Source organism: Nerophis ophidion, linkage group LG10, assembly GCF_033978795.1.
Source record: "Nerophis ophidion isolate RoL-2023_Sa linkage group LG10, RoL_Noph_v1.0, whole genome shotgun sequence".
In the NCBI taxonomy this organism is placed as follows: domain Eukaryota; kingdom Metazoa; phylum Chordata; class Actinopteri; order Syngnathiformes; family Syngnathidae; genus Nerophis; species Nerophis ophidion.
The window spans coordinates 64,483,191-64,510,967 of NC_084620.1; the positions used below are offsets into that span (position 1 = coordinate 64,483,191).

Sequence of the window (27,777 nt, forward strand, 5' to 3'; positions counted from 1 at the left end):
TTCATGAAAGATAGGAATCTATATGTTAAACATGCATGTATATTCATTAAAACACCTTCAACATGTGAACAAAAACGGCCAAATAAATAGATATAAATTATATACTGTATGTATAAATGTATGCATATATATATATGTATATGATATGTGTGTGTATAAATTATTTGTGTGTGTATGTATGATATGTGTGTGTATAAATGATATGTGTGTGTATGTATATGTATATATGAGGTAGATCACCTCGACTTGGTCATTTACTAAGTAATTGATAAACATTGAACAACTTATCGGGGTGTTATCATTTAGTGGTCAATTGTACGGAATATGTACTGTACTGTAAAATCTACTAATAAAAGTTTTAATCAATCAATCAATCAATCAAATCAATGAATGCCTACTGAGGCTATGGTGCTGTTAAGTTATTGTGGCTCAATGTGCCATTTTTTATTTTATTTTAATGTACTATTATTTAATATATATTATTGTTTTAGTTGCTTAAGAGATATTCCTGGCTCTGAATTTGCTCATTGCTATTTTTATGTTTTTGTGCATTATTTGTTGCCGTAATCAGGTAACTCATCAGTTACTCATCAGTATGTTTTTTCACAACATACTTTTTACTTTTACTCAAGTAAATATTTGGGTGACTACTCCTTACTTTTACTTGAGTAATAAATCTCTAAAGTAACTGTACTCTTACTTGAGTACAATTTCTGGCTACTCTACCCACCTCTGATTATATATATATATTTTTTGTACTCTATTTTTGTTATTTTGAACTTACAACCCCCTGGCGCTGTTTTGTACTGTTTTCATAATGTTTTATATTGTTCTTTGACTTACTGTTTGTAATTGTTGAAATTTATAAATAAACAAAAAAAAAAAACATGGCGCTGAAGTATGACGTCACCGGCTCCTCAAGCCACTTCAGGGCAACTCTCACTTCTGATTGGCTCAAAACGAGGAAGTACCTTTCGCGGCCAATCACGCACGCGTTTACTCAACATGGCAGCACTCTGAGTCCTGCAGGAAGACCCCAGGAGTAAATAAAGAGACATTTGACGTTTTAGCGGGAGCGACCGTGTTGGGGACCGGTTGGATCCGAGAGGGGGGGGAAAATGTCGAGTGACGGCAGTAAAAAACAGTTCTGGAAAAGAAACGCTGCGAAGGTTCCTGGCAGGTGAGTGACGTGTTCCCCTCCGGTTGGCTAGATTAGCCTAGCTAGCTTCATTCACTCCAGTGCTGTGATTTAAGCACAACTTTCACTCTCAGTTACTGTCGAGCACTTTGGCGACTTTTAACCCCGCTTTCATGGCGACATATCCACCTCGTATTAGTCAGGCGGATGTTGTTGACTCACTCCAAACAGGCTAACTAAGAGGTGCTAATATGCTAATAGCAGCCCATGAAATGTGTGACAGTGCCAATCAGCGATCGAACTATGACACGACAACCACTTGGCATCACGGAGGAGCTCTGATTCTGCAGCAGAATGTCATCTGACGTATTTTTCTTCTTAAAGTTAAAGTTAAAGTACTAATGATTGTCACACCCATCCCATCCTATCATCTTCCGCTTATCCGAGGTCGGGTCGCGGGGGCAGCAGCCTAAGCAGGGAAGCCCAGAATTCCCTCTCCCCAGCCACTTCGTCTAGGTCTTCCCGGGGGATCCCGAGGCGTTCCCAGGCCAGCTGGGAGATATAGTCTTCCCAACGTGTCCTGGGTCTTCCCCGTGCCCTAAACACCTCCCTAGGGAGGCTTTCGGGTGGCCTCCTGACCAGGTGCCCGAACCACCTCATCTGGCTCCTCTCGATGTGAAGGAGCAGCGGCTTTACTTTGAGTTCCTCCCGGATGGCAGAGCTTCTCACCCTATCTCTAAGGGAGAGCCCCGCCACCCGGCGGAGGAAACTCATTTGGGCCGCTTGTACCCGTGATCTTATCCTTTCGGTCATGACCCAAAGCTCATGAGGATGGGAACGTAGAACGACCAATCGACTGATTGTCACACACATACTATATGTGGCGAAATTATTCTCTGCATTTGACACATCACCCTTGATCACCCCCTGGGAGCTGAGGGAAGCAGTGAGCAGCAGCGGTGGCCACGCCCAGGAATCATTTATGGTGATTTAACCCCCAATTCCAACCCTTAAAGGGGAACATTATCACAATTTCAGAAGGGTTAAAACCAATAAAAATCAGTTCCCAGTGGCTTATTTTTCGAAGTTTTTTTCAAAATTTTACCCGTCCCGGAATATCCCTAAAAAAAGCTTTAAAGTGCTTGATTTTCGAGATTTGCCTAAGCCACTGTCCTTTTCCCTGTGACGTCACATAGCGATTCCAATACAAACAATGGCGAATAGCGCAGCAAGATATAGCGACATTAGCTCGGATTCAGACTCGGATTTCAGCGGCTTAAGCGATTCAACAGATTACGCATGTATTGAAACAGATGGTTGGAGTATGGAGGTAGATAGCGAAAAAAAAATTGAAGAAGAAACTGAAGCTATTGAGCGAATAGCTATTGACGCTATTCGGCCATCCTTGTCTGTCTTAGCATTGCCGGTAAAATGTGCGGACCAACCGATCAGGACTTTCGCATTGACACTGGATCAACTTAAATCTGTCGATTGGTAAGTGTTTGTTTGGCATTAAATGTGGGTGGAAGGAAACGCTGGCTGTAAATATAGTTTCAAATGTACATACAGGTAGCCTAAATAGCATGTTAGCATCGATTAGCTGGCAGTCATGCCGCAACCAAATATGTCTGATTAGCACGTAAGTCAATAAAATCAACAACACTCACCTTTGTGATTTTGTTGACTTTATCGTTGGGAATGCATCTGCTTTGAGTGTCGCAGGATATCCACACATTCTTGCCATCTCTGTCGTAGCATCGCCGGTAAAAACCAAACGAGGGACTGTCGCTTCTCTTGACACTGGAGCAACTTAAATCCGTCGACTGGTATTTGTTTGTTTGGCATTAAATGTGGATGGAGGGAAAGGATGGATGTAAATATAGCTACAAATGAGGCATAATGCTGCAGTATGTACACGGCTAGCCTAATTAGCATGTTAGCATCGATTAGCATGCCGTGCTAATCGATGCACATTCTACGTAAATCAACTTGAATCCGTCCCTGAATGTGTTGTTACAACCTCCGACAACACACCGACAAGTCATGATGTCTCCAAGGTATCGGAAAATAGTCGAAAAAACGGAAAATAACAGAGCTGATTTGACTCGATGCGTGTGATGTGGTAGGGAAAAATGCCGTTGAGTACCGATGTGACGTCACGTTCTGACGTCGTTGCTCAGAGAGGGATAAACAGAAACGCGTTTAATTTGCCAAAATTCGCCCATTTAGAGTTCGGAAATCGGTTAAAAAAATATATGGTCTTTTTTCTGCAACATCAAGGTATATATTGACGCTTACATGGGTCTGGTGATAATGTTCCCCTTTAATGCTGAGTGCCAAGCAGGGAGGTAACGGGTCCCATTTTTATAGTCTTTGGTATGACTCGGCCGGGATTTGAACTCACGACCCACCAATCTCAGGGCGGACACTTCAACCACTAGGCCACTTCTTAAATAGAAAGTCAACATTACTGAGATGACCAAAGATAGAATGTGCATGAATGACTTGACAATCAGTTCATTGAGTTTCTCTTTCTCTCACTTCCTCAGCATTCAGCATGTGTATGGCGCGCAACACCCACCGTTTGATCCACTCCTCCATGCTAAGTAAGTTTCTGGGCACTTGCGGGTTGTACAAACCCCGTTTCCATATGAGTTGGGGAATTGTGTTAGATGTAAATATAAACGGAATACAATGATTTGCAAATTCTTTTCAACCCATATTCAGTTGAATGCACTACAAAGACAATATATGTGATGTTCAAACTCATAAACTTTATTTTTTTGGGGGAAATAATAATTAACTTAGAATTTCATGGCTGAAACACGTGCCAAAGTAGTTGGGAAAGGGCATGTTCACCACTGTGTTACATCACCTTTTCTTTTAACAACATTCAATAAACGTTTGTGAACTGAGGATACTAATTGTTGAAGCTTTGAAAGTGAAATTCTTTCCCATTCTTGTTTTATGTAGAGCTTTAGTCGTTCAACAGTGCGGGGTCTCCGCTGTCAAATTTTAAGCTTTATAATGCGCCGCACATTTTTGATGGGAGACAGGTCTGAACTGTAGGCGGGCCAGGAAAATACCCGCACTCTTTTACTACGAAACCACGCTGTTGTAACACGCGGCTTGGCATTGTTTTGCTGAAATAAGCAGGGGCGTCCATGATAACATTGCTTGGATGACAACATTTGTTGCTCCAAAACCTGTATGGACCATTCAGCATGATGGTTATTTTCCTTTTTGTCCCGGAGGACACCACGTCCACAGTTTCCAAATATAATTTGAAATGTGGAATCGTCAGACCACAGAACACCTTTCCACTTTGCATCAGTCCATCTTAGATGAGCTCGGGCCCAGCGAAGCCGGCGTCGTTCCTTGGTATTGTTGATAAATGGGTTTTGCTTTGCATAGTAGAGTTTTAACTTGCATTTACAGATGTACCAACCAACTGTAGTTACTGACTGTGGTTTTATGAAGTGTTCCTGAGCCCATGTGGTGATATCCTTTACACACTGATGTCGGTTTTTGATGCAGTACCGCCTGAGGGAGCAACGGTCCGTAATATCATCACTTACATGAAGTGATTTCTCCAGATTCTCCGGACCTTTTGATGATTTACGGACCGTAGATGGTAAAATCCCTAAATTCCTTGCAATAGCTCGTTGAGAAATGTTGTTCTAAAACTGTTGGACAATTTGCTTACAAATTGGTGACCCTCGCCCCATCCTTTTTTGTGAATTACTTAGCATTTCATGTAAGCTGCTTTCATACCCAATCATGGCAGCCACCTGTTCCCAATTAGCCTGCACACCTGTGGGATGTTCCAAATAAGTGTTTCTCAATTTTACCAGTATTTATTGCCACCTTTCCCAACTTCTTTGTCACGTGTTGCTGGCATCAAATTCTGTAGTTAATGATTATTTGCAAAAAAAACAAATGTTTATGAGTTTTTACATCAAATATGTTGTCTTTGTAGCATATTCAACTGAATATGGGTTGAAAATTATTTGCAAATCACTGTATTCTGTTTATATTTACATCTAACACAATTTCCCAACTCATATGGAAACAGGGTTTGTATTACATTGTCTTCTCTTGCTTGCCACTTTTTAGTTAGTAACAATCTATGCACTACCTTGTTATGCATTGGAATTACAGCTGGGCGATATGGCATTTTTTTAATATCTCAATATTCTTTAGGCCATATCGCTATACACGATGTATATCTTGATATTTTGCCTTGGCCTTTAATGAACACTAGATTCATATAATCACAGCAGTATGAGGATTATATGTGTCTACATTAGAGCTGGGTGATATATCGATAAACACAATATATCGCGGGTTGGTCTCTAGAAAATGACTATATCGTAGGGCTGGGCGATATGGCCTTTTTTTAATATCTCAATATTTTTAGGCCCTATCGCGATACACAATATATATCTCGATATTTTGCCTTAGCCTTGAATTAACACTTGATACATATAATCACAGCATTATGATGATTCTATGTGTCTTCATTAAAACATTCTTGTTCATACTGCATTAATATATGCTACTTTTAAACTTTCATGTAGAGAAGAAAATCACAACTAAGTTAATTGACCAAAACTGTATTTATTAAACAGTTATCAAGCGTGGCACAAACATTCATGTCATTTCCTAAACTGAAAGTGCAAGATTGTCAGATAAATTTTAAAACAAGCTATTAGTGCACTTTTGTGCATGATGTCACTAAGATGACATATCAAAACGACACTAAATTAAAGTGCACTTTTTGTACAGAACGCCACTAAAATAGTTTAAAGCAAATAAAGTGCACTTGTGTGCATGATGTCGCACAAGATAGTTCATCTATCCATCCATCAATTTTCTACCGCTTATTCCCTTCGGGGTCGCGGGGGGCACTGTAGCTTATCTCAGCTACAATCAGGCGGAAGGCAGTGTACACCCTGGAGAAATCGCCACCTCATCACAGGGCCAACACAGATAGACAGACAACATTCACACTCACATTCACACACTACTGCCAATTTAGTGTTGCCAATCAACCTATCCCCAGGTGCACGTCTTGGGAAGTGGGAGGAAGCCGAAGTACCCGGAGGCAACCCACGTAGTCACAGGGAGGACATGCAAACTTCACACAGAAAGATCTTGAGCCCGGGATTGAACCCAGGACTACTCAGGACCTTCGTATTGTGAGGCAGACGCACTAACCAACAGTCCATGCACTAGCTTATTATGCATTGGAATTAGGGCTCTGCGAAATATCAATATCGCAATATTTTTAGGCCATATCGCGATATATATCTCAATATTTTGCCTTGGCTTTGAATTACCACTTAATGCATATAATCACAGCAGTATGATGATTCTATGTGTCTACATTAGGGCTGGGCGATATATCGATATACACGATATATCGCGGGTTGGTCTCCGTGGGATATAGAAAATGACTATATCGTGATATTCGAGTATATCAGGGGTCGGGAACTTTTTTGGCTGAGAGAGCAATGAAAGCCAAATATTTTAAAATATATTTCCGTGAGAGCCATATCATATTTTTTTAACACTGAATACAACTAAATGCGTGCATTTTTCAGAAAGACCAAAATGTTTAGGGTATGATAAGTCTCTTATTCTTTTTAATAGCATGGGTATTCTGAAGATAACCATTTATAAATACAATGCTTCTTACCATTAATGCAATTTCTGGTGCTACATGGTTTTGGTGATGGCATCGTAGTCTGGCTGATTATTTTTTAACTATTCTTTTCAAACAGTGTTGATTTGGAAATGTTTGCCACAGCATGTTGATGGTGTGGGCATGTGGCACCGAACGGAGATGTTGAGTAAGCACTCTCCATTCTCTAGCGGGTGACTTTTGAAATGATGCTACATATCAGCAGTAATGCTACTTTTTATAGCAACGCTTTTGGCCCACACTTGACAAATTACGGTTGTCTGTTTGACATATTCCCACTTGAAACCAAACCACCGCCAGACGATGGACCCTCTGTTGTTTTTCTTGGGAATTAATTCTTCCTTCATTTGTGACCAGATTTGCACCTTCTTTCTCTCTCATTGCCACTTGCACGGCTTTGTTAGCATCACAGCTAGTGTTACCCAGTCTGCTACCTCTCTGCTCCGCGAGAGCGTATACGTATGTGACGTATGTAAGAAGGTGCGCTTGTCTGTGAGAAGGAGGGACAGGAAAGAGAGTGAGAAGAGCCTGTAGTGTAATGCCCGCAGCTAAAAGCAACTGTGTGAGAACATATACCCGAATATCACGATACAGTCATTTTCTATATCGCACAGAGACAAGCTCGCGATATATTGTGTATATCGATATATCGCCCAGCCCTAATTGGCATGCAGTTTTCAGTCATGTGACACTGTTGATTTATTTTATTATACATTTAGACTTAAACTTCCTTTTTATCGTCATTCAAATTTGAACTATACAGTAGAGATAAGAACAAAATTTTGTTGCATTAGCTAGAATAGAATAGGATAGGATGGACTTTATTGTTATTATATTTGCATATAACGAGATTAAGGACTCCAATTTAAGGTGCGGTAGTGGGAATCAATCAATCAATCAATCAATGTTTATTTATATAGGCCTAAATCACAAGTGTCTCAAAGGGCTGCACAAGCCACAACAACATCCTCGGTTCAGAGCCAACAAAAGGGCAGGGAAAAACTCACAACCCAGTGGGACGTCAATGTGAATGACTATTAGAAACCTTGGAGAGGACCGCAGATGTGGGTGACTCCCCACCCTCTAGGGGAGACTGTATGCAATGAACGTCCAGTGGGTCTGACATAATATTGTGAAAGTCCAGTCCATAGTGGATCTAACATAATAGAGTCTTGTCCATGGTGGGGCTAGCAGGAGACCATCCTGAGCGGAGACAGGTCAGCAGGGCAGAGATGTCCCCAACCGATGCACAGGCGAGCAGTCCACCCCCGGGTACCGACTCTGGACAGCCAGCACTTCATCCATGGCCACGGGATCTGTGCCTCCCCCTCCACAAAGGAGAGGGGGGCAGAGGAGAAAAGCAAAGAAACGGCAGATCAACTGGTCTAAAAAGGGTTTTTTTTTAAAGCCTAGAGTATACAAATTAGTTTTAAGATGGGACTTAAATGCTTCTACTGAGGTAGCATCTCTAACTTTTACCAGGAGGGCCTTCCATAGTACTGGAGCCGCAATAGAAAATGCTCTATAGCCCGCAGACTTCTTTTTTGGCTCTGGGAATCACTAATAACAACAACAAATATGGGATAAAAATAAATTACACAGGAGGTAATAAAGATAAAACTAAGAATTTAAATAAACAGACTACTATCCAATAAAAATAATAAGCAATCCTGTACAATATACAAAACACTATACAAAATTCAAAATACTGTACAATATAAAGAACAAGACAAAAGTATCGGAGTAATAAATAACTCATGGTAGTGCAGGATAAGAAAGCAATAAGGTTAAGCATGGAAATTGATCACAATTGCTATTTCCTACTATCGAGTCTGGTTAACGGTTTATCAATTCTTTTATTGATTCCCATTTGGATAAAATATCAGCAAACAAATTGACTAGTGTCAACTTGATTGTGGTCGTTTAGAAAAAAAAACATGGGTGTACAAACACAGGTCTTGAAATGACCCACATCCTCGATGGAGTGCCAGACAAAAGCATTTTATTTTGAAAATAACTATAATATCGGCATCAGAAATACTTTATTAATTCATAGCGGGGAAATCCAGGTATTTAGTGTATTACGGATCCCCGTTAGTCTACACCGCAGTGGAGACTATTTTTCCTGGGGTCTAAGCAAAAAAAATAATGTATTAAAAAAATATATATTACAATGCAGTACAACATGATCCATCCATCCATTTTCTTCCGCTTATCCGAGGTCGGGTCGCGGGGGCAGCAGCCAAAGCAGTGAAGCCCAGACTTCCCTCTCCCCAGCCACTTCGTCCAGCTCCTCCCGGTGGATATCGAGGCGCTCCCAAGCCACCCGGGAGACAAAGTCTTCCCCGTGTCCTCCTGCCGGTCGGACGTGCCCTAAAAATCCCCCTAGGGATGCATTCGGGTGGCATCCTGAACAGATGCCCGAACCACAACATGATCAATAATAACATTTAGTTATTCAAAAATAGCAACAAAAACAACAAAAAACAATAACTTGGGAGTTTACATAAGTTTACATACCAAAAATAAAAAAGAGCAATATAAAAAGAGGTATATATATTTTTTAAAAATAAAGCAAAGAACCAATGGCCTACATTGTACCCATTAGTGTACCAACGATAAACAATATTCTAAGTGACGAAAAAGGTATGGATAAAATATGACGTATAAAGTACATACAAAATCAAGATAATATTGTTGCAATGTAATCATTGCAATTCCATACATCCATCCATTTTCTACCGCTTTCTCCCTTACGGGGTCGCGGGGGGCGCTGGCGCCTATCTCAGCTACAATCGGGCGGAAGGCGGGGTACACCCTGGACAAGTCACCACCTCGTCGCAGGGCCAACACAGATAGACTGACAACATTCACACTCACATTCACACACTAGGGCCAATTTAGTGTTGCCAATCAACCTATCCCCAGGTGCATGTCTTTGGAAGTGGGAGGAAGCCGGAGTACCCGGAGGGAACCCACACAGTCACGGGGAGAACATGCAAACTCCACACAGAAAGATCCCGAGCCCGGATTTGAACCCAGGACTGCAGGACCTTCGTATTGTGAGGCAGACGCACTAACCCCTCTACCACCGTGAAGCCATCATTGCAATTCTTCCAATATAATTGTTTATCTTATACACATGCTATCATAGTAAACATACTTCGCAATTTTTTTTTTGTATTGCTTTTTATAATTATAGGTATGGAAGAATTGCAATGATTCTTCCAATATAATTATAAAAAGCAATACAATAAACAAAATTGCCAAGTATGTTTACTATGATAGCATATGTATAAGATAAACAATATATACATGATGAATTAAATATATTTCACAGTTACTGACTGGTTTGCAGTCAGCACAGTGGGAGAGGGGTTACTGCGTCTGCCTCACAATACAAAAGTCCTGAGTAGTCCTGGGTTCAATCCCGGGCTCGGGATCTTTCTGTTTGGAGTTTGCATGTTCTCCCCGTGACTGTGTGGGTTCCCTTCCTCCCACTTCCAAAGACATGCACCTGGGGATAGGTTGATTGGCAACACTGAATTGGCCCTAGTGTGTGAATGTGAGTGTGAATGTTGTCTGTCTATATGTGTTGGCCCTGCGAATAGGCGGCGACTTGTCCAGGGTGTACCCCGCCTTCCGCCTGATTGTAGCTGAGATAGGCACCAGCGACCCCCGTGACCCCAAAGGGAATAAGCGGTAGGAAATGGATGGATGGATGACCGGTTTGCAGACATAGTCCACAGTTATGAGGTTTAATAAATGTGTCCAGGTTAATAAACCAGTAATCAAGTGTGTGACTCTAATAACAAAAATAATATTCTATTGTCGAAATAAACAACATTTAACAAATTATTCTGTGACATGACAATTACAAAAAAAGTGAAGTAACATGTTTGATATTTTTCAAATAGATGTAAAGCGTATTGTTTTTAAAAAATGTATAAAACGATACATACTGCGTCAGTCAATGACAAACACAAGGATGTCTAATAGAACTGTACACTTCAATTTTTCAACCATCAACTATAACAGTGGTTCTCAACCTCTTTTCAGTGATGTACCCCCTGTGAACTTTTTTTTTATTCACGTACTCCCTAATCAGAGCAAAACATTTTTGGTTGAAAAAAAGAGATAAATAAGTAAAACACAGCACTATGTCATCAGTTTCTATCCATCCATCCATTTACTACTTTGTACTTATTCCCTTTTTGGGGTCGCGGGGTGCGCTGGTGCCTATCCCAGCTACAATTGGGCGGAGGCGGGCTTTCTAATTTATTAAATTGTATAACAGTGCAAAATATTTCTCATTTGTAGTGGTCTTTCTTGAACTATTTGGAAAAAAAGATAACTAAAACTTGTTGAAAAATAAACAAGTGATTAAATTAGAAATTAAGATTTCTACACATAGAAGTAATGGTCAACTTAAAGTGCCCTCTTTGGGGATTGTAATAGAGATTCATCTGGATTCATGAACTTAATTCTAAACATTTCTTCCCAAAAAAATAAATCTTTAACATCAATATTTATGGAACATGTCCACAAAAAATCAAGCTGTCAACACTGAATACTGCATGGTTGCATTTTTTTTCACAGTTTATGAACTTACATTCATATTTTTTTGAAGTATTATTCAATAAATATATTTATAAAGTATTTTTGGATTGTTGCTATTTTTAAAATATTTAAAAAAAATCTCAAGTACCCCTTGGCATACCTTCAAGTACCCCCATTTGGGAACCACTGAACTATAATAATTATCCGTTATTTTTTCAGAATAAAGTAAAAGTCCCATTTATAGTCACACACTAGGTGTGGTGAAATTATAAATATTAAGCACATCTACTTTTTTGGGAAGCACACGCGATATTTCTGACTAATCAGTTTCTCCTGGTGTGGAGAACACGTCTTAGGAAGGGAGCGTGAAAACTGCCTGTCGGACCCTGTCTCGTCATGTGATGCATGAGAAAAATTTATTTCGCGTTTACAGTGAATAATGGTATGTTTTAACACGATAGTAGGCAGTGTTCGTTTAATTACCTGCAAGATTGTCATTGAAAATGTTGCTAGTTGTGATTCACTTCTGCCTCTTGAGAGGATGCAAAACGTGTCATTCATTCAAAGTTATATCACATGCTCTAATGCAGGGGTCATCAACGCGGTGCCCGCGGGCACCAGGTAGCCCGTAAGGATCAGATGAGTCGCCCGCTGGCCTGTTCTAGAAATAGCTCAAATAACAGCACTTACCAGTGAGCTGCCTCTATTTTTTTAAATTGTATTTATTTACTAGCAAGCTGGTCTTGCTTTGCTCAACATTTTTAATTCTAAGAGAGACAAAACTCAAATAGAATTTGAAAATCCAAGAACATTTTTTAAAGACTTGGTCTTCACTTGTTTAAATAAATTCATATCTTTTTTTACTTTGCTTCTTATAACTTTCCAAAGACAATTTTACAGAAAAAATACAACCTTAAAAATTATTTTAGGATTTTTAAACACATATACCCTTTTACCTTTTAAACTCCTCCCTCTTCTTTCCTGGCAATTTAAATCAATGTTCAAGTAAATTTATTTTTTTTATTGTAAAAAATAATAAATAAATTTTAATTTAATTCTTCATTTTAGCTTCTGTTTTTTCCACGAAGGATATTTGTGAAATATTTCTTCAAACTTATTATGATTAAAATTCAAAAAAATAATTCTGGCAAAACTAGAAAATCTTTAGAATCAAATTTAAATCTTATTTCAAAGTCTTTTGAATTTATTTTAAAAATGTTCCGGAAAATGTAGAAGAAATAATGATTTGTCTTTGTTAGAAATATAACTTGGTCCAATTTGTTATATATTCTAACAAAGTGCAGATTGGATTTTAACCTATTTAAAACATGTCATCAAAATTCTAAAATTAATTTTAATCAGGAAAAATTACTAATGATGTTCCATAAATTATTTTTTTAATTTTTTCTAAAAGATTCGAATTAGCTAGTTTTTCTCTTCTTTTTTTTGGTTGAATTTTGAATTCTAAAGAGTCGAAATTGAAGATAAACTATGTTTCAAAATGTAATTTTCTTTTTTTCCCTGTTTTCTCCTCTTTTAAACCGTTCAATTAAGTGTTTTTTTCATCATTTATTATCTACAAAAAATCTTCCGTAAAAGGAAAAAAAATGTACGAGGGAATGACAGCAAATTGGTTATTTCTGGCAATTTATTTAAGTGTGTATCAAACTGGTAGCCCTTCACATTAATCAGTACCCAAGAAGTAGCTCTTGGTTTAAAAAAAGTTGGTGACCCCTGCTCTAATATTTCTGCTAGTATTTTCTCAATTTGATGCAAGTATTGAATGTTTCCCGATTGTCTTCCTTTCTCGTGAAGAATTCTAACGTCTGTGACGACATGTGTGCCCACAGGCATTGATAAGGGAGTCATTAATAAGACTGTCAAATGATTCCCAGGATTTGAAAACTTGGGAGTCGGTTCTCATGTCTAGTGAGAGTTAATGTTTAAGTTTTGTAAGGCGTTCTGTTTTCGCCATACCTTCTCAGCTTGTTCCGAAGTGACCATACTGGAAAATCTGGTTGTGGTTGAACAACATGGCAGGATACTAATCAAGTTTTTTTTTTTCTCTGTTTAGGCATATAGCAAGGATTTTACAGTGCGTATTTAGAAAATAGAACAATGTATTTTTTTAGGGCTGTCAAAATTAACAAGTCAACCCATGACAATAATCACAAAAATGATCACGTTAATCATGAACACACTTTAATTAATCATGCAATTAATTTTGACCGTACAAGATCTTCAACCTAACTGCTATAACAGTTGTTTTCAAACTTTTTTTCACTAAGCCCCACCTCAGAAAACACTGTGTTCTTTTAATGACAAACATTAAAATATGGTAGCATAGTAGGCCTAACTATTTATTAAAAACAAGGCAGACGTTTTTCTTTAAATAGTAGATTTAATATTTTTGGCCACTCTGAAGATTGCACACAGTTTCAAAGAGTCAGGCTACGAGAAAACAAATGATCTGTTCTGATGAGACAAAGATTTAAGTCTTTGCCATCGCACCGCTCATCACCAGGCCAATAACATCTTTACCATGAAGCATGGCGGTGGCAGCAGCATCATGTTTTTCAGCGGCAAGAACTGGGGGACTGGTCAGGGTTGAGGAAAAGATGAAGGCAGCAATGTACAGAGACATCCATGGTAAAAAACGATGATTCCTGGAGAGGCACTGCAAAAAGGATTGAGCAAAGAGGAGTGGTTGAATCTGCTCAAAGATATGTGTGCCAAGCTTGTGGCATCGTATATCAAAAGATTTGAGGCTGTAATTGCCAAAAGTGCATAGAAAAACTATTGAGCAAAGTGTCTGCATACTTATGTACATTTTATTTATTTATTTATTTTTTTAATTAAATTTGCAAATTTGAAAAAAAAAAGTATTTTCACATTATCATAATGGGGTATGTCCATAGAATGGATATATAATATATAACTGTTATAATTGAATATCAAGAGTATGTGAAAGCTCAATTCCTACCTGGTTTACTTCCATGACTCCTTAAAGTTTGTAATAAATCAGAAATATCATGGACAGGTGTGGAGAAAGTGTTCTACATTTTTTCCCCCATCATCCCCTGTAATGGATTTTAATGGGTGTAGTTTAGATTTTTATGCTGATTGGATGTTTTGTTTTATAATCACAAAGTTCAATGAGCAGGATGTGTTATGTGTGACCATGTTTTTTGGGCTGGTTGAATTTTTTTTCCTGCATCATGACTAAGGAAGGTTGTTTGGATTGGGTCATATAGGTGAATGCTATGCACACACTCACACTGATGTACAAATAATGGCCACTGACTTGAGTTACTTTCATTAGCCACCAGATGGTGACAAAATGGTAGCTATCAGACCGTTGACTTTTTTATATTATATAAAAACGCCGCGCTCGGCTAAATTATTTGGCCGCACTTGGCCCGCGGGCCATAGTTTGGACACCCGTGCTCTAAATTGCCCAGAGGTTTGTGAGTGGTTGTTTATCTATATGGCTTCTAGTCAAGGGTGGGCTGCATCTCTCGTCCGAAATCTTGCTGGATTACGATGCATATTATTCTTTGAACCACAGCATATTTACTTAGTTTGGCATGCTTTTCCTGCCATCTAGCTTGATTAAGGCGGGCAACAAGCTGTCTCCCGCCACGCCGGGCAAGCCCAAGAAGGCCACAACGTTCCAAGAGTTCGAGAGCATTACGAGCGACGCCTGGGACGTCGGCGACGACGATGACGAGCTCCTGGCCATGGCAGCGCAGAACCTCAACATCGAGGTTGTCATGGAGACGGCTAATAAGGTACTAACCTCATGATTAGCTTGAGTACGTTGTGAAGAACAAAATACATCTTTTTTTTTTTAATCTTCTCTGTAGGTGATTGAAAATCACAGCAAGCTGCAGGAGAGACAGAAGCTGGACGACACCGTAGAGTCGTGTCAAAGAGGGGACGACAACACGCAAGAGGCGGAGTACGAGGAGGACGAGGAGGAGGACGATGAGGATGATCGAGTGGAGGAGGGAGACTTGACCAGTCCAGAGGTTTCCTTTTCCTTCCAGAGCAGTCCTGACACTGACGGGCGTTTGGTTAAATCCCACAGCGAAGCTCCTATCGGATCACCGAAAGGTTAGCGCAAGGATTTCCTTATTTCCCTACACAGTGGAATCTAGAATCAGGAACTTAAATTGGTTTTTGAACAGGGTTTGTATATCTAAAAGTTCATTAATGAAGCAAATTTCTCCATAAGCAACAATGTAAATATACATAATTGTTTCCAGCCTCGACAAAAGTACATATTTTAATAAATGTTTGCACAATATGAACACAATATCAAGTGCTACACAGTACAGTATATTAGAGATCAACCGAATATATCGGCGCTAATATTAGGTATTTTGACGAATATCACTATTGGCCTCTAATTATTGGTATCTTTTTTCTCCAACTACATCAGTATATATATATATATATATATATATATATATATATATATATATATATACATTATTCCCTTTGGGGTCGCGGGGGGTGCTGGCGCCTATCCCAGCTACAATCGGGCGGCAGGCGGGGTACGCCCTGGACAAGTCGCCACCTCATCGCAGGGCTAACAAAGATAGACAGACAACATTCACACTCACATTCACACACTAGGGCCAATTTAGTGTTGCCAATCAACCTATCCCCAGGTGCAGCCTGGGGATACCCGGACGGAACCCACGCAGTCACGGGTAGAACATGCAAACTCCACATAGAAAGATCCTGAACCTGGGATTGAACCCAGAACTACTCAAGACCTTCGTATTGTGAGGCAGACTCACTAACCCCTCTGCCATATACATATATATATGTATGTCTATATATATATATATATATATATATATATATATATATATATATATATATATATATATATGTGTGTGTGTGTGTGTATATATACGTGTGTGTATATATATATATATATATATATATATATATACGTATATATATATGTATATATATATACGTATATATACATATATATATATATATACTTATATATATATGTATATATATACGTATATATATATATATATATATATATATATATATATATATATATATAAAACTTATAATATATGATATGATACCTGTACTTAGTATTCAAAAACATTATTGTTGAAGTACATAGTTAACACTGCTCAAGCACCAGCCATTTTGCCTTGCTTGAAAAAAATTTGCTTTTTTCTGCCACGAGTTCCTGTTTCTGCCGGGAAATCCAGTTTGTGACCTTTTCTCCTGGCGTCTTACCGGTTCTGTTGTGTTTGTTTCGCTACACATTTCGAACAATCCTCCGTCCACAGGAAGAAGCGTGGGCTCATTAAAGAAGTGCGGCTAGTTTGATGTTCTGTAATTCAATCAAATAACACAAAATACATGGATGGACATTAAAATCTGGACAAACATCCAAACTTTGTGTGAACAGATTCCCAAATAGGATATTAGGAGCAAAATTTGATTTTATTTAAATGTACAATTTCAGGGTACCTCACAAGGAAACCTTACAATGGATTAAATCCATAAAATGTTATAAAATTGTATAAAATTCAGTAGATGGCGAGATATTGTGATGGAGAGAAATCTCATATTGGTAACAATTTTCCCAGCAAACTTCACATATTTTTAAATGTTGATGCTCCTCTTAGACACTCATAATAAATGTTTGTGAAATCTTAAATGTTGTTTGGTGCTAAATCAACCCCAATATTTCCGTCGCGTTCAACAGTGGTCAGATGTTTTTTTGAAAAATGTTAAAAATATGACTAAGTATTGTACAGATCGGCTCCAAATATCAGTCATCGGCCGTCTTTGACTACTAATAATCAGTATCTGCCCTGAATAAACCATATCGGTCCATCTCTACTTTATATCAAACAAACATAACAAGGGGCACTGAATAAACTTTCTCTTTATAAACAAGCCAAAACAACTACAAGAAGCTGCTTTTTACTGTATGTGCCGCTCTGTCAACATGTGCAAACATACTGAAGTCCCTTTGTTGTAGAGGTGGGGAAAATAATAGATTTTCAGATGCTTAGCAGTCTTTAAGAAAGATTAGTAAATGTCAATAGTCCATTATTTATTTATTTATTGTAAATAAAGTAATGCCGACCGTTCCAAAATGTGGCTGACCGCAGCGAGCCAACTCATTGAAAGATCCGACCATCTCTTTTATTTTAGGGCACTTATGTTCCTGCATACATTTCCAATAAGTTCATAAATAAAATGGGCATTGATTAAACTTTTTCTTATTAGAAATACACTGTTTTTAAAAGTTGCAAGTGACGAATACTTATTTAGTGAAACAAAAGTAAATTGAAAAATGCAATAATATACATAAATTAAAGATGCATCAATAATTGATAATAATCGATTCGTAGCTCCTAAATCGTAATGGAATCGTCAGGTGGCAAAAGATTCCCCACATTAAGTTTGGTGCCCTCACAAAGGATCAAAAACCTCAAAAATCCAAAACTTTAACAAACATATTGCTAAAATAATAAACATTTAAAATAGTAAAGTCCACATCAGTGTGTGTGTGCGGTTGAAAGAGGCGATACTGAATAAGAGTTTTCTTCCCCCTGTGAAATAAGTCCGCTTCGTCATCTTTTTTCCCAGAAAAGTTTTATTTCGCTTTGTCGATTCTTCCATACTTGTGAGCGCCATTTACGTACTTGTCTTTTTTTTTTCCTACAAGGCGATTTCCCTCCTTTTTTCCACGTTGGTGTCTTGTCTTTTTCTCATATTGTGTAAAATGGAAAAAACAGAGAAGGTATACACGCTGAAGCGCTGAGTAGTGACTAGTGGTGTGCTGCACCTCTCCAAAAATGCTGCGCCCTGGTTTTGCCTGCAGGCGGTACACACAATGAATGAATGAATGAATGAATGAGTGAAGCGTTCGTACACAGAGACATGGTTCGCACATGGAGGCACATTTGGCTCGATCTAAAATAGGGGTGTCAAATGTACGGATACGTCCCGCGAGCAGGCGAGCTGAGTTTGCGAAGTATAAAAATAAGCTGACATTTTGGAATGAAAGAAACCGCTGTACTAAATGTCTCCACTGGATGTCACAATAGTAATTATTTGTGCCCTATGCTGCATGATTTGGGGGGGGGCAGAGCTATGTGCCTTGTTATGATAGTGGACTTGGGACACATTATCTGGGCACACATAAATATGCTGAAATAATATGTATGCCCCTATAACTTCATGTGTGATTAATGAAATAAGTCCACATTCACAAGTTTTGTTGTGACTTGTGAATGTTTGTGGGCAACTCCTCCCCTAGGGGGGGGGAGTTGCCCACATCTGAGGTCCTCTCCAAGGTTTCTCATAGTCAGCATTGTCAATGGCGTCCCACTGGATGTGAATTCTCCCTGCCCACTGGGTGTGAGTTTTCCTTGCCCTTTTGTGGGTTCTTCCGAGGATGTTGTAGTCGTAATGATTTGTGCAGTCCTTTGAGACATTTGTGATTTGGGGCTATATAAATAAACATTGATTGATTGATTGATTGTAGATGATGTTACATGTGTACAGAGTAAACCACATGATGTTGGTACTTCAGTTGAGGAAAAATATTAAAGTACATTAATAATATCCTGTAAATGGATTTTCATATTATTATTCATTCCATCTTCTGATAGATTAAAAATTAACACCAATGGAAGCATTTTAAAACTAAATTCCACCTATTTGACTGACGAAAACTATCACATCATTTTATTCAGAAAGTATAAATAACGACAAATAAAGATAGAATACTATTAACTGGAAGTGTAAAAAAAAACTAAACATTTTAATTTGTATATTTTCAGATGCTTTTCTATTAAAAAAAAAATAAACCAATCTGAAGTTGTCTTTATTTTTAAGTTATCATGCCATAATTTTACCAGTCCAGTCCCTTTTTAGGAATAGATTTTTCTCCATGTGGCCCCCGAGCTAAAATTAGTTGACACTCCAGATTTCAAACCTCATGAATCAAATAGAGGGGTTCATAAATGGAGGTCCCACTGTATTTGTTGTGCGTGTGTATATGTGTGTGTGTGCTGACAGTCTGCAGGGTTTCCCACACATTAATTTATTTGTGGCGGCCCGCCACGAAAGAATTACAGCTGCCACAAAAAGATTAAAAAAATATATACATATATGTTATTATTATTTTTTGGGCTTTTGACTCGCTCGACCGCTCATAAAAGCAATGGGACTCTGTCTGTGAATGGAGCTTGTAGTTACAACTCCGGTGCAGTAGGTGGTGGTAGCCTACTATGCATTGTAACTCCGCCAATGTAAATATATTCCAACTCCGCTTTCTTCTTGGTCATCGCCGCCGCTGCTGATTGAAAAAGACTGTGACGCTCAGCTTCTTGTAGATGGTCAATGGTGTATTTGCAACATGGTGAAGTCCAGGGAGTGGTCAAAGAAGTCAAGAGAGGAGGTCATTTCTCTTCATAAGAAAGGATATGGATATAAGAAAATAGCAAAGACATTACACATTCCAAAAGACACAGTTGGGAGCATAATTCGCAAGTTTAAAGCTAAAGGCAGAGTGGAAATACTACCTCGGCGTGGTAGAAAGAGGATGCTGTGTGCAACTGCTGTCCGGTATTTGAAGCGTACAGTGGTGAAAAACCCCTAGGTAACAGCTGAGGAACTACAACAGGACATTGCAGAGGGGGGAACGCAGATTTCGTCCCAGACAATAAGGCGCGCACTACGAGATGAAGGCCTCCATGCCAGAACTCCCAGGCGCACCCCACTTCTGACTACCAGGCACAAGAAAAATAGACTCCAGTATGCCAAAAATCATCTGGACAAACCCCAAGGGTTTTGGAAAACTGTTCTATGGAGTGATGAGACAAAAGTGGAACTCTTTGGGCCTATGAATCAACGTTATGTCTGGAGGAGAAAAAATGAAGCTTACAAAGAGAAGAACACCTTGCCTACTGTTAAGCATAGTGTGGGGGTCAATCATGCTCTGGGGCTGTTTCTCTGCCTCAGGTACCGGGAATCTCCAGCGCGTTCAAGGCATTATGAATTCTATTTCCTAGCAGGATATATTAGCTGCAAATGTCACGAAGTCAGTGATGAAGCTGAGGCTTGGGAGACGTTGGACCTTCCAACAGGACAAGGATCCCAAGCATACCTCCAAATCAACATCAGAGTGGTTGCAGAAGAAGGGCTGGAAGACTCTGGAGTGGCCTTCACAGTCGCCAGACCTAAATCCTCTAGAAAAGCTGTGGTGGGACTTGAAGAAGGCAGTTGCAGCACGCAAGCCCAAGAATATGAATGAACTGAAGGCCTTTGCCCAAGAGGAATGGGCTAAAATACCTGTAGATGCTTGCAAGAAGTTATGTATCACCTTTGAAGGATGTCATTACTGCCAAAGGGTGTTCTACTAAGTACTAAAGATGCATGGAACTAGGGGGTTGAATCATTTTGTCAATGAGATATGAAGAAAAATGTCCTTTTTTGGTATTTTGTCAAATACAGTGTTACAACTTAAGTTGCATTTGTCTATTTGACACATCTTTATTTAATATGACTATAAACAAAATACGGAATAAATGTCCAACTTGCTAAAACACCAAAATTGTGTGGGGGTTGAACAATTTTGGTCACAACTGTAGATGCCTGACCTGTGGGAAACACTGGTCTGTGTACGACTTTACAACATTATTATATCATACTATGAATCTAAAGAGTCAAATTGGGGCAGCCAGACTGAGTTCAGGATGCGAGGTGAGCAGCAAACATGCTATTAGATGATGCAAATGATTTGTGGCAGCACATCATTAAAGAAAAGCGCTAACTTGATGACAAGTCAAAATGTACTTTCTTTGATGTTTAAGCATTGAGATTTTTTTTTTTTTTACATCTAATATTCCGGAAGCAGGCGCTTGCTCAGCGACAGTAATGATTCCGTAGACATCAAGGTCTTCATTCAAGAGGTTACTAAGGTGGCCATGTTGTGTATAGCGTGTAGCATCTACAGTCTGGGGCGTGAGCGTCTGGCTATCTGTCGGCTCGTCTGCATTTGCCGTGTTCCGATTACACAAACAGCCCGTTGCCCTCTGGCGCTTCCTCTCATCTCCTCGGAGAGGACGCGGCACAGGCTCGCACGCACGCGCCGTCAAATCGCGTGGATATGCGCAAGTTATTTTACATCTCGAGGGAGCATGACGCAAAAACCATATTAGCAATGCAAACCTGAATAAATGAAAGCTTGATGCATTCAGCAGGTGGGTATAAACAATGGTGTCACTCCGCTCCAAGAATATTTGGGACATGGCCTCCACCGACACCTGCAGCTCGCTCACAGCTTTCGTCCCCGCACCATCTTCTGCGTCTTTTGGAGCGCATCTGGAAGAACATGTGGGCCTCGGTAGTGCGAATTAATGTGTTTTGTCTCCCCTACTGTGGACACTCTACACTTGAATCACGCGCATCTTGCAGCAGCTCATTTGAAGAGACGAAAAAAAACCTGCCACCAACACTAATTACAGTCAATTCCACCAGGCAGTGGGGAGAAAAAGACCTGCTTAAAGCAAAATACGAAAAATGGTCACACGGCTTTCAGAATTGAGATTACTATGGCGTGTCACGATGTAGTACACAATCTTGCCTTTGGCATAGTGCTACTCACTACTGTAAAATGGGTCATTCTTTTGATAAAACCCTATTTAAGGAGCCGGCATTAAATGGTCCGCTCAAAAGTGGAGATGCATTCGTTCATACGCTTTTGGTATACAATTCCTAATAATAGGGCAAGTGCAGCCCTCTTTTTCATCACAAAGCAGGAGGGTGCCTGCTATTGCTATTGTTGCTACTTAGACTATGTGGCTGTGTGTCGAGTAGACATCGACCCATTATGGGTGCCGATATTTGGCATGTTGATGTTCTGTATTTTCCGCACTGTGGAACGCACACCAACTACATTTTTTAAACTAACGTTTTTTCCCCATTTATTAGCTACACAAGACTATAAGCTGCAGATATACAGTGGGGCAAAAAAGTATTTAGTCAGCCACCGATTGTGCAAGTTCTCCCACTTAAAATGATGACAGAGGTCTGTAATTTTCATCATAGGTACACTTCAACTGTGAGAGACAGAATGTGAAAAAAAATCCAGGAATTCACATTGTAGGAATTTTAAAGAATTTATTCGTAAATTATGGTGGAAAATAAGTATTTGGTCAACCATTCAAAGCTCTCACTGATGGAAGGAGGTTTTGGCTCAAAATCTCACGATACATGGCCCCATTCATTTTTTCCTTAACACGGATCAATCGTCCTGTCCCCTTAGCAGAAAAACTGTCCCAAAGCATGATGTTTCAACCCCCATGCTTCACAGTAGGTATGGTGTTCTTGGGATGCAACTCGGTATTCCTCTTCCTCCAAACACGACGAGTTGAGTTTATACCAAAAAGTTCTATTTTGGTTTCATCTGACCACATGACATTCTCACAATCCTTTACTGTATCATCCATGTATCCATTTTGGTATAAACTCAACTCGTCGTGTTTGGAGGAAGAAGAATACTGAGTTACATCCCAAGAACACCATACCTACTGTGAAGAATGGGGGTGGAAACATCATGCTTTCGGGCTGTTTTTTTGTTAAGGGGCACAATGATTGATCGGTGTTAAGGAAAGAATGAATGGGGCCATGTATCGTGAGATTTTGAGCCAAAACCTCCTTCCATCAGTGAGAGCTTTCAGTGGTTGACCAAATATTTATTTTCCACCATGATTTACAAATTAATTCTTACTAATTTCTACAATGGGAATTCCTGGATTTTTTTTTTCACATTCTGTCTCTCACAGTTGAAGTGTACCTATGATGAAAATTACAGACTTCTGTCATCATTTTAAGTGGGAGAACTTGCACAATCGGTGGCTGACTAAATATTTTTTTGCCCCACTGTATACATTGCGAATTGAATTATTTACACAGAAAGATTCTGTAAATGTTTATTTGCATACCTTATAGCTGATGATGAATGAAGAATCTAGACGAGTAGAAACGCCATGGACGGCTATAAGACGGAACGACACTTGTACTTTCAGTTTAAAGCTCAGTCTAAAGCAGGGGTCTCAAACACGCAGCCAGCGGGCCAATTGCGACCCGCGAGATGTTATTTTGCGGCCCGCACCTTAATATGAAAATTTAATGTTGGTGCGGCCCGCGAGGTTTATGTGAATGGCGCTTTACAACATCATATTTGTATACCTTCGATTTTCCCAGGAGACTCCCAATTTTCAGTGCCCCTCCAGGGGGTAATTATTCTCCCGAACTTTACCCATACAGCATTATTAAGGGGGAATCGTGGAGGCACTTTACCTATACAACATTATTAAGGGGGCACCATGGGGGCACTGCCTTTGAAGTCCTCTACAATCTGTACAAAATGTTATAATTGGCTTCAGTAGACACAATAAGCGACTGCAAGACATAATTGATCAACAGCCACACAGGTAACACTGAGGGTGGCCGTATAAACAACTTTGACACTGTTACAAATATGCGCCACAATGTGAATCCACACCAAACAAGAATGACAAACACATTTTGGGAGAACATCCGCACGGTAACACAAAATAACACAACAGAACAAATACCCAGAATCTCATGCTGCCTTGTTTGTCAATCTTGTTTGGTGTGGGTTCACAGTTTGGCGCATTTTTGTAAAAGTGAGAAAATTGTTTATACGGCCAGCCTCAGTGTGACCTGTATGGCTGTTGCTCAAGTAAGTCTTGCAGTCAGTTCTGTAGGCTTGCTGGTAAAGCGGACGAGACGGCAGGTTGTAGAGGGCGCTAAAGGCAGTGCCATCTCAGCACGCCCTTATTGTTATTGTCCGGGTGAAAACCGGGAGAATGATTGCCCCGGGAAATTGTCAGTAGATGGGCACTGATATTTGTGTGTTTCCCGGTAACATCGCGAGAGTTGGCAAGTATTTTGCTAGGGCGGGAAAGACATCCAAAGAAAGTGAAGTCATTAAAAAGTGCATGTTAGATTTATTTTAAGGAATCTTTTCTTGCGGCCCAGGCTCACCCAGTTTCTGCATCCAGTGGCCCCCAGGTAATTTGAGTGTGAGACCCCTGGTCTAAAGAGAAGGGCAATGCAGCACTTGCGAACTTGTCCAAAAGATGGCTCTCTAGCACAAACAATAACACACATATTCAGCGTCTTTGCTTGTTTTTTTCCCTACTATTTGCATTACGGCCATCAGCGAAGAAAATCCATAACTTATTCACAGCTGCAGGTTTCGAAGCTTAGGAATAAAGTAGAAGCTTGGGGTCTGGAATTTAGGGTATATTGATAAAACAATATGCAACTTATGTGTGATGCTACAGTTATAGCAACAAAAAAACAAGGCTTAAATATCAAGATGGTTGGATATATTGTCACACAATATTGGCACAATATATTTGCCTGCCATCATCTCTTACCTTCCCTACTCTTGTGCCAGATGCAGCAAGCGAGCACGCCGCCCTCTACAGACAGCGCTCTCTGCCCCACCGGCCCCCCCTCATCCCACTCGTAGCTCGCATGGCTGACCAGAACACGTCGGGCACCCCGGCCATGACCGAGAGGGAGGCGTCGCGTCTGGATAAATTCAAGCAGTTGTTGGCTGGCCCTAACACAGATCTTGGTAAGAGACACTTCACTTCTCCGTCTTCTCTTTCCTTCCTTTTGGATCTCAGCTGTACTTTCTCGCTCATTTGCTCCACCAGCTGTGTTTCACTTTTTAACGATGGGGGCGAGGGGGTGAAGGTGGGGGTCATCTTGCAGCCGCCATCTGGGCGTGCAGATTACGACACGGCTGAAAGCATACAACTACAAATGACGGCGGAGCTTGGTTTCGAGCAAGCAACAGGCGGATGACCATGAATCATTCGGGCCGACCTCCAAAAAGGGCAGTTTTTGCACCAATTTGTAGGCATTTTCTCAGTAAATACGTAATACTGAATACATACAGTACAATAGCAGGCAGTCATTTTGTTATGGCAGTACTCCCATACTCTATTAACACTGTACAAAAATAAAAATAACTCGTTAGGTGTATGTGGGCATATAATACGTAAGTGGAAGACAGAAGTATTGTATTTTCTGGACTAAAGAAAGCACCGGTATATACAGGTATGATAGATAGATAGATATTTAGTCAGCCACCAATTGTGCAAGTTCTCTCACTTAAAATGAGGAAAGAGGTCTGTAATTTTCATCATAGGTACACTTCAAATGTGAGAGACAGAATGTGAAAAAAAAATCCAGGAATTCACATTGTAGGAATTTTAAAGAATTTATTTGTAAATTATGGTGGAAAATAAGTATTTGATCAACCATTCAAAATTCTCACTGAGGGAAGGAGGTTTTGGCTCAAAATCTCACGATACATGGCCCCATTTATTCTTTCCTTACACGGATCAATCGTCCTGTCCCCTTAGCAGAAAAACAACCCCAAAGCATGATGTTTCCACCCCCATGCTTCACAGTAGGTGTGGTGTTCTTGGGATGCAACTCAGTATTCTTCTTCCTCCAAACACGACGAGTTGAGTTTATACCAAAAAGTTCTATTTTGGTTTCATCTGACCACATGACATTCTCCCAAGCCTCTGCTGTATTATCCATGTATCCATTTTGGTATAAACTCAACTCGTCGTGTTTGGAGGAAGAAGAATACTGAGTTGCATCCCAAGAACACCATACCTACTGTGAAGCATGGGGGTGGAAACATCATGTTTTGGGGCTGTTTTTCTGCTAAGGGGACAGGACAATTGATCCGTGTAAGGAAAGAATGAATGGGGCCATGTATCGTGAGATTTTGAGCCAAAACCTCCTTCCATCAGTGAGAGCTTTGAATGGTTGACCAAATACTTATTTTCCACCATAATTTACAAATAAAATCTTTAAAATTCCTACAATGTGAATTCTTGGATTTTTTTTTCACATTCTGTCCCTCACAGTTGAAGTGTACCTATGATGAAAATTACAGACCTCTGTCATCATTTTAAGTGGGAGAACTTGCACAATCGGTGGCTGACTAAATACTTTTTTTGCCCCACTGTATATAGTACTTTATTGATTCCTTCAGGAGAGTTCCCTCAGGAAAGTATAAATATGGATTCCAGCAGCAGTGTACATAATTGAGATCACATTTAAAAAGTAAATAATAAATAATGGGGGTATATGTTATTGTTTGCATCCCCTGTCATTCTAATAATAATAATAATGGATTAGATTTTATATTGCGCTTTTCTATCATTAGATACCCAAAGCGCTCACAGAGAAGTGGGAACCCATCATTCACCTGGTGGCGGTAAGCTACATTTGTAGCCACAGCTGCCCTGGGGTAGACTGATGGAAGCGAGGCTGCCAATTTGCGCCTACGGCCCCTCCAACCACCACCTATCATTCATTCACCAGTGTGAGCGCCACCGGGAGCAAGGTTGAAGTGTCCTGCCCAAGGACACACTGGCAGCGATTTGGATGTCAAGAGGCAGGAAGCGAACCTCCAAAAACTAGTATCCCCCCTTCCTCAGAGAGGAGTTGTACAGTCTAATAACATGTGGGACAAAATAGTTTTTGAGTCTATTAGTTCTGCACTTGGGATGAAGCAGTCTAGCACTGAACAGGCTCCACTGGCTCCTGGTAATGTTATGCAGAGGGTGACTGGCATCATCCATGATGCTCCGTAGTTTTTCCACAGTCCTCTGCTCTGCCATCGTCACCAGTGAGTCCAGTTTAATTCCGATTAAGCCCCACTCACCAAATTTTAGAGAATTTTACTTTTCCATATTTTGCCAAAATAGACAGTTACAAAATAAATGGTTGACAATGAAGCAGAAAACAGGTAAAAATAATATTTTAAGCACTGCTCACCCACACTTTCTCTTCAAACGGGCATCGGAGCAAATGATCGTGTAAAACTGCGAGAGCCAAATTTAAATTGTTACGCATAGACTGGAAATCTGGGCTCAGCCTTTATCTCCCTCCCTTGCAACGTCCAATACAGTGTGCAAGCCCAGGGATATAAGAAAGGAGTTGCTCTCTCTCTTCAACTCTTGGATTTTACTTTTTATTACTATATTTTATATGTCCTCCTTGTGTTTTGTATACCATGTGAGGGATTTAGGTGAGAATTAGGGCAGCATTGCTCAGGTGGTGTAGTGTTTGTCTCAGAACTTGAAAGTTGCGGGTTCAATCATCAGTCCCCCAGTGACCATGTCAAAGTACCCTTGAGCAAATTACTGAACCCCGCAGTTTCTTCTGATGCTGCGTCATCAGTCGGCAAATGAGGTCGTAGTCTCAAAGTGCTACAAAGGGGAACTGCAGTTTTAAA

General features: G+C 39.9%; 1 protein-coding gene across 3 annotated transcripts in view; it reads left to right on the forward strand.

The window, feature by feature from the left end:
• Positions 1-973: 973 nt before the first annotated feature.
• The window catches only part of tbc1d22a (TBC1 domain family, member 22a), a 348,296-nt gene continuing 321,492 nt past the window's right edge, over positions 974-27,777 (forward strand). For all 3 annotated transcript variants that reach the window (XM_061914479.1, XM_061914478.1, XM_061914480.1), the window contains exons 1-5: positions 974-1,180; positions 3,688-3,744; positions 15,013-15,196; positions 15,272-15,521; positions 24,904-25,086. In XM_061914479.1, coding sequence (XP_061770463.1) covers positions 1,119-1,180; positions 3,688-3,744; positions 15,013-15,196; positions 15,272-15,521; positions 24,904-25,086 — 736 coding nt within the window. In that variant the 5' untranslated portion in view covers positions 974-1,118. The remainder of the gene's footprint in view (positions 1,181-3,687; positions 3,745-15,012; positions 15,197-15,271; positions 15,522-24,903; positions 25,087-27,777) is intronic.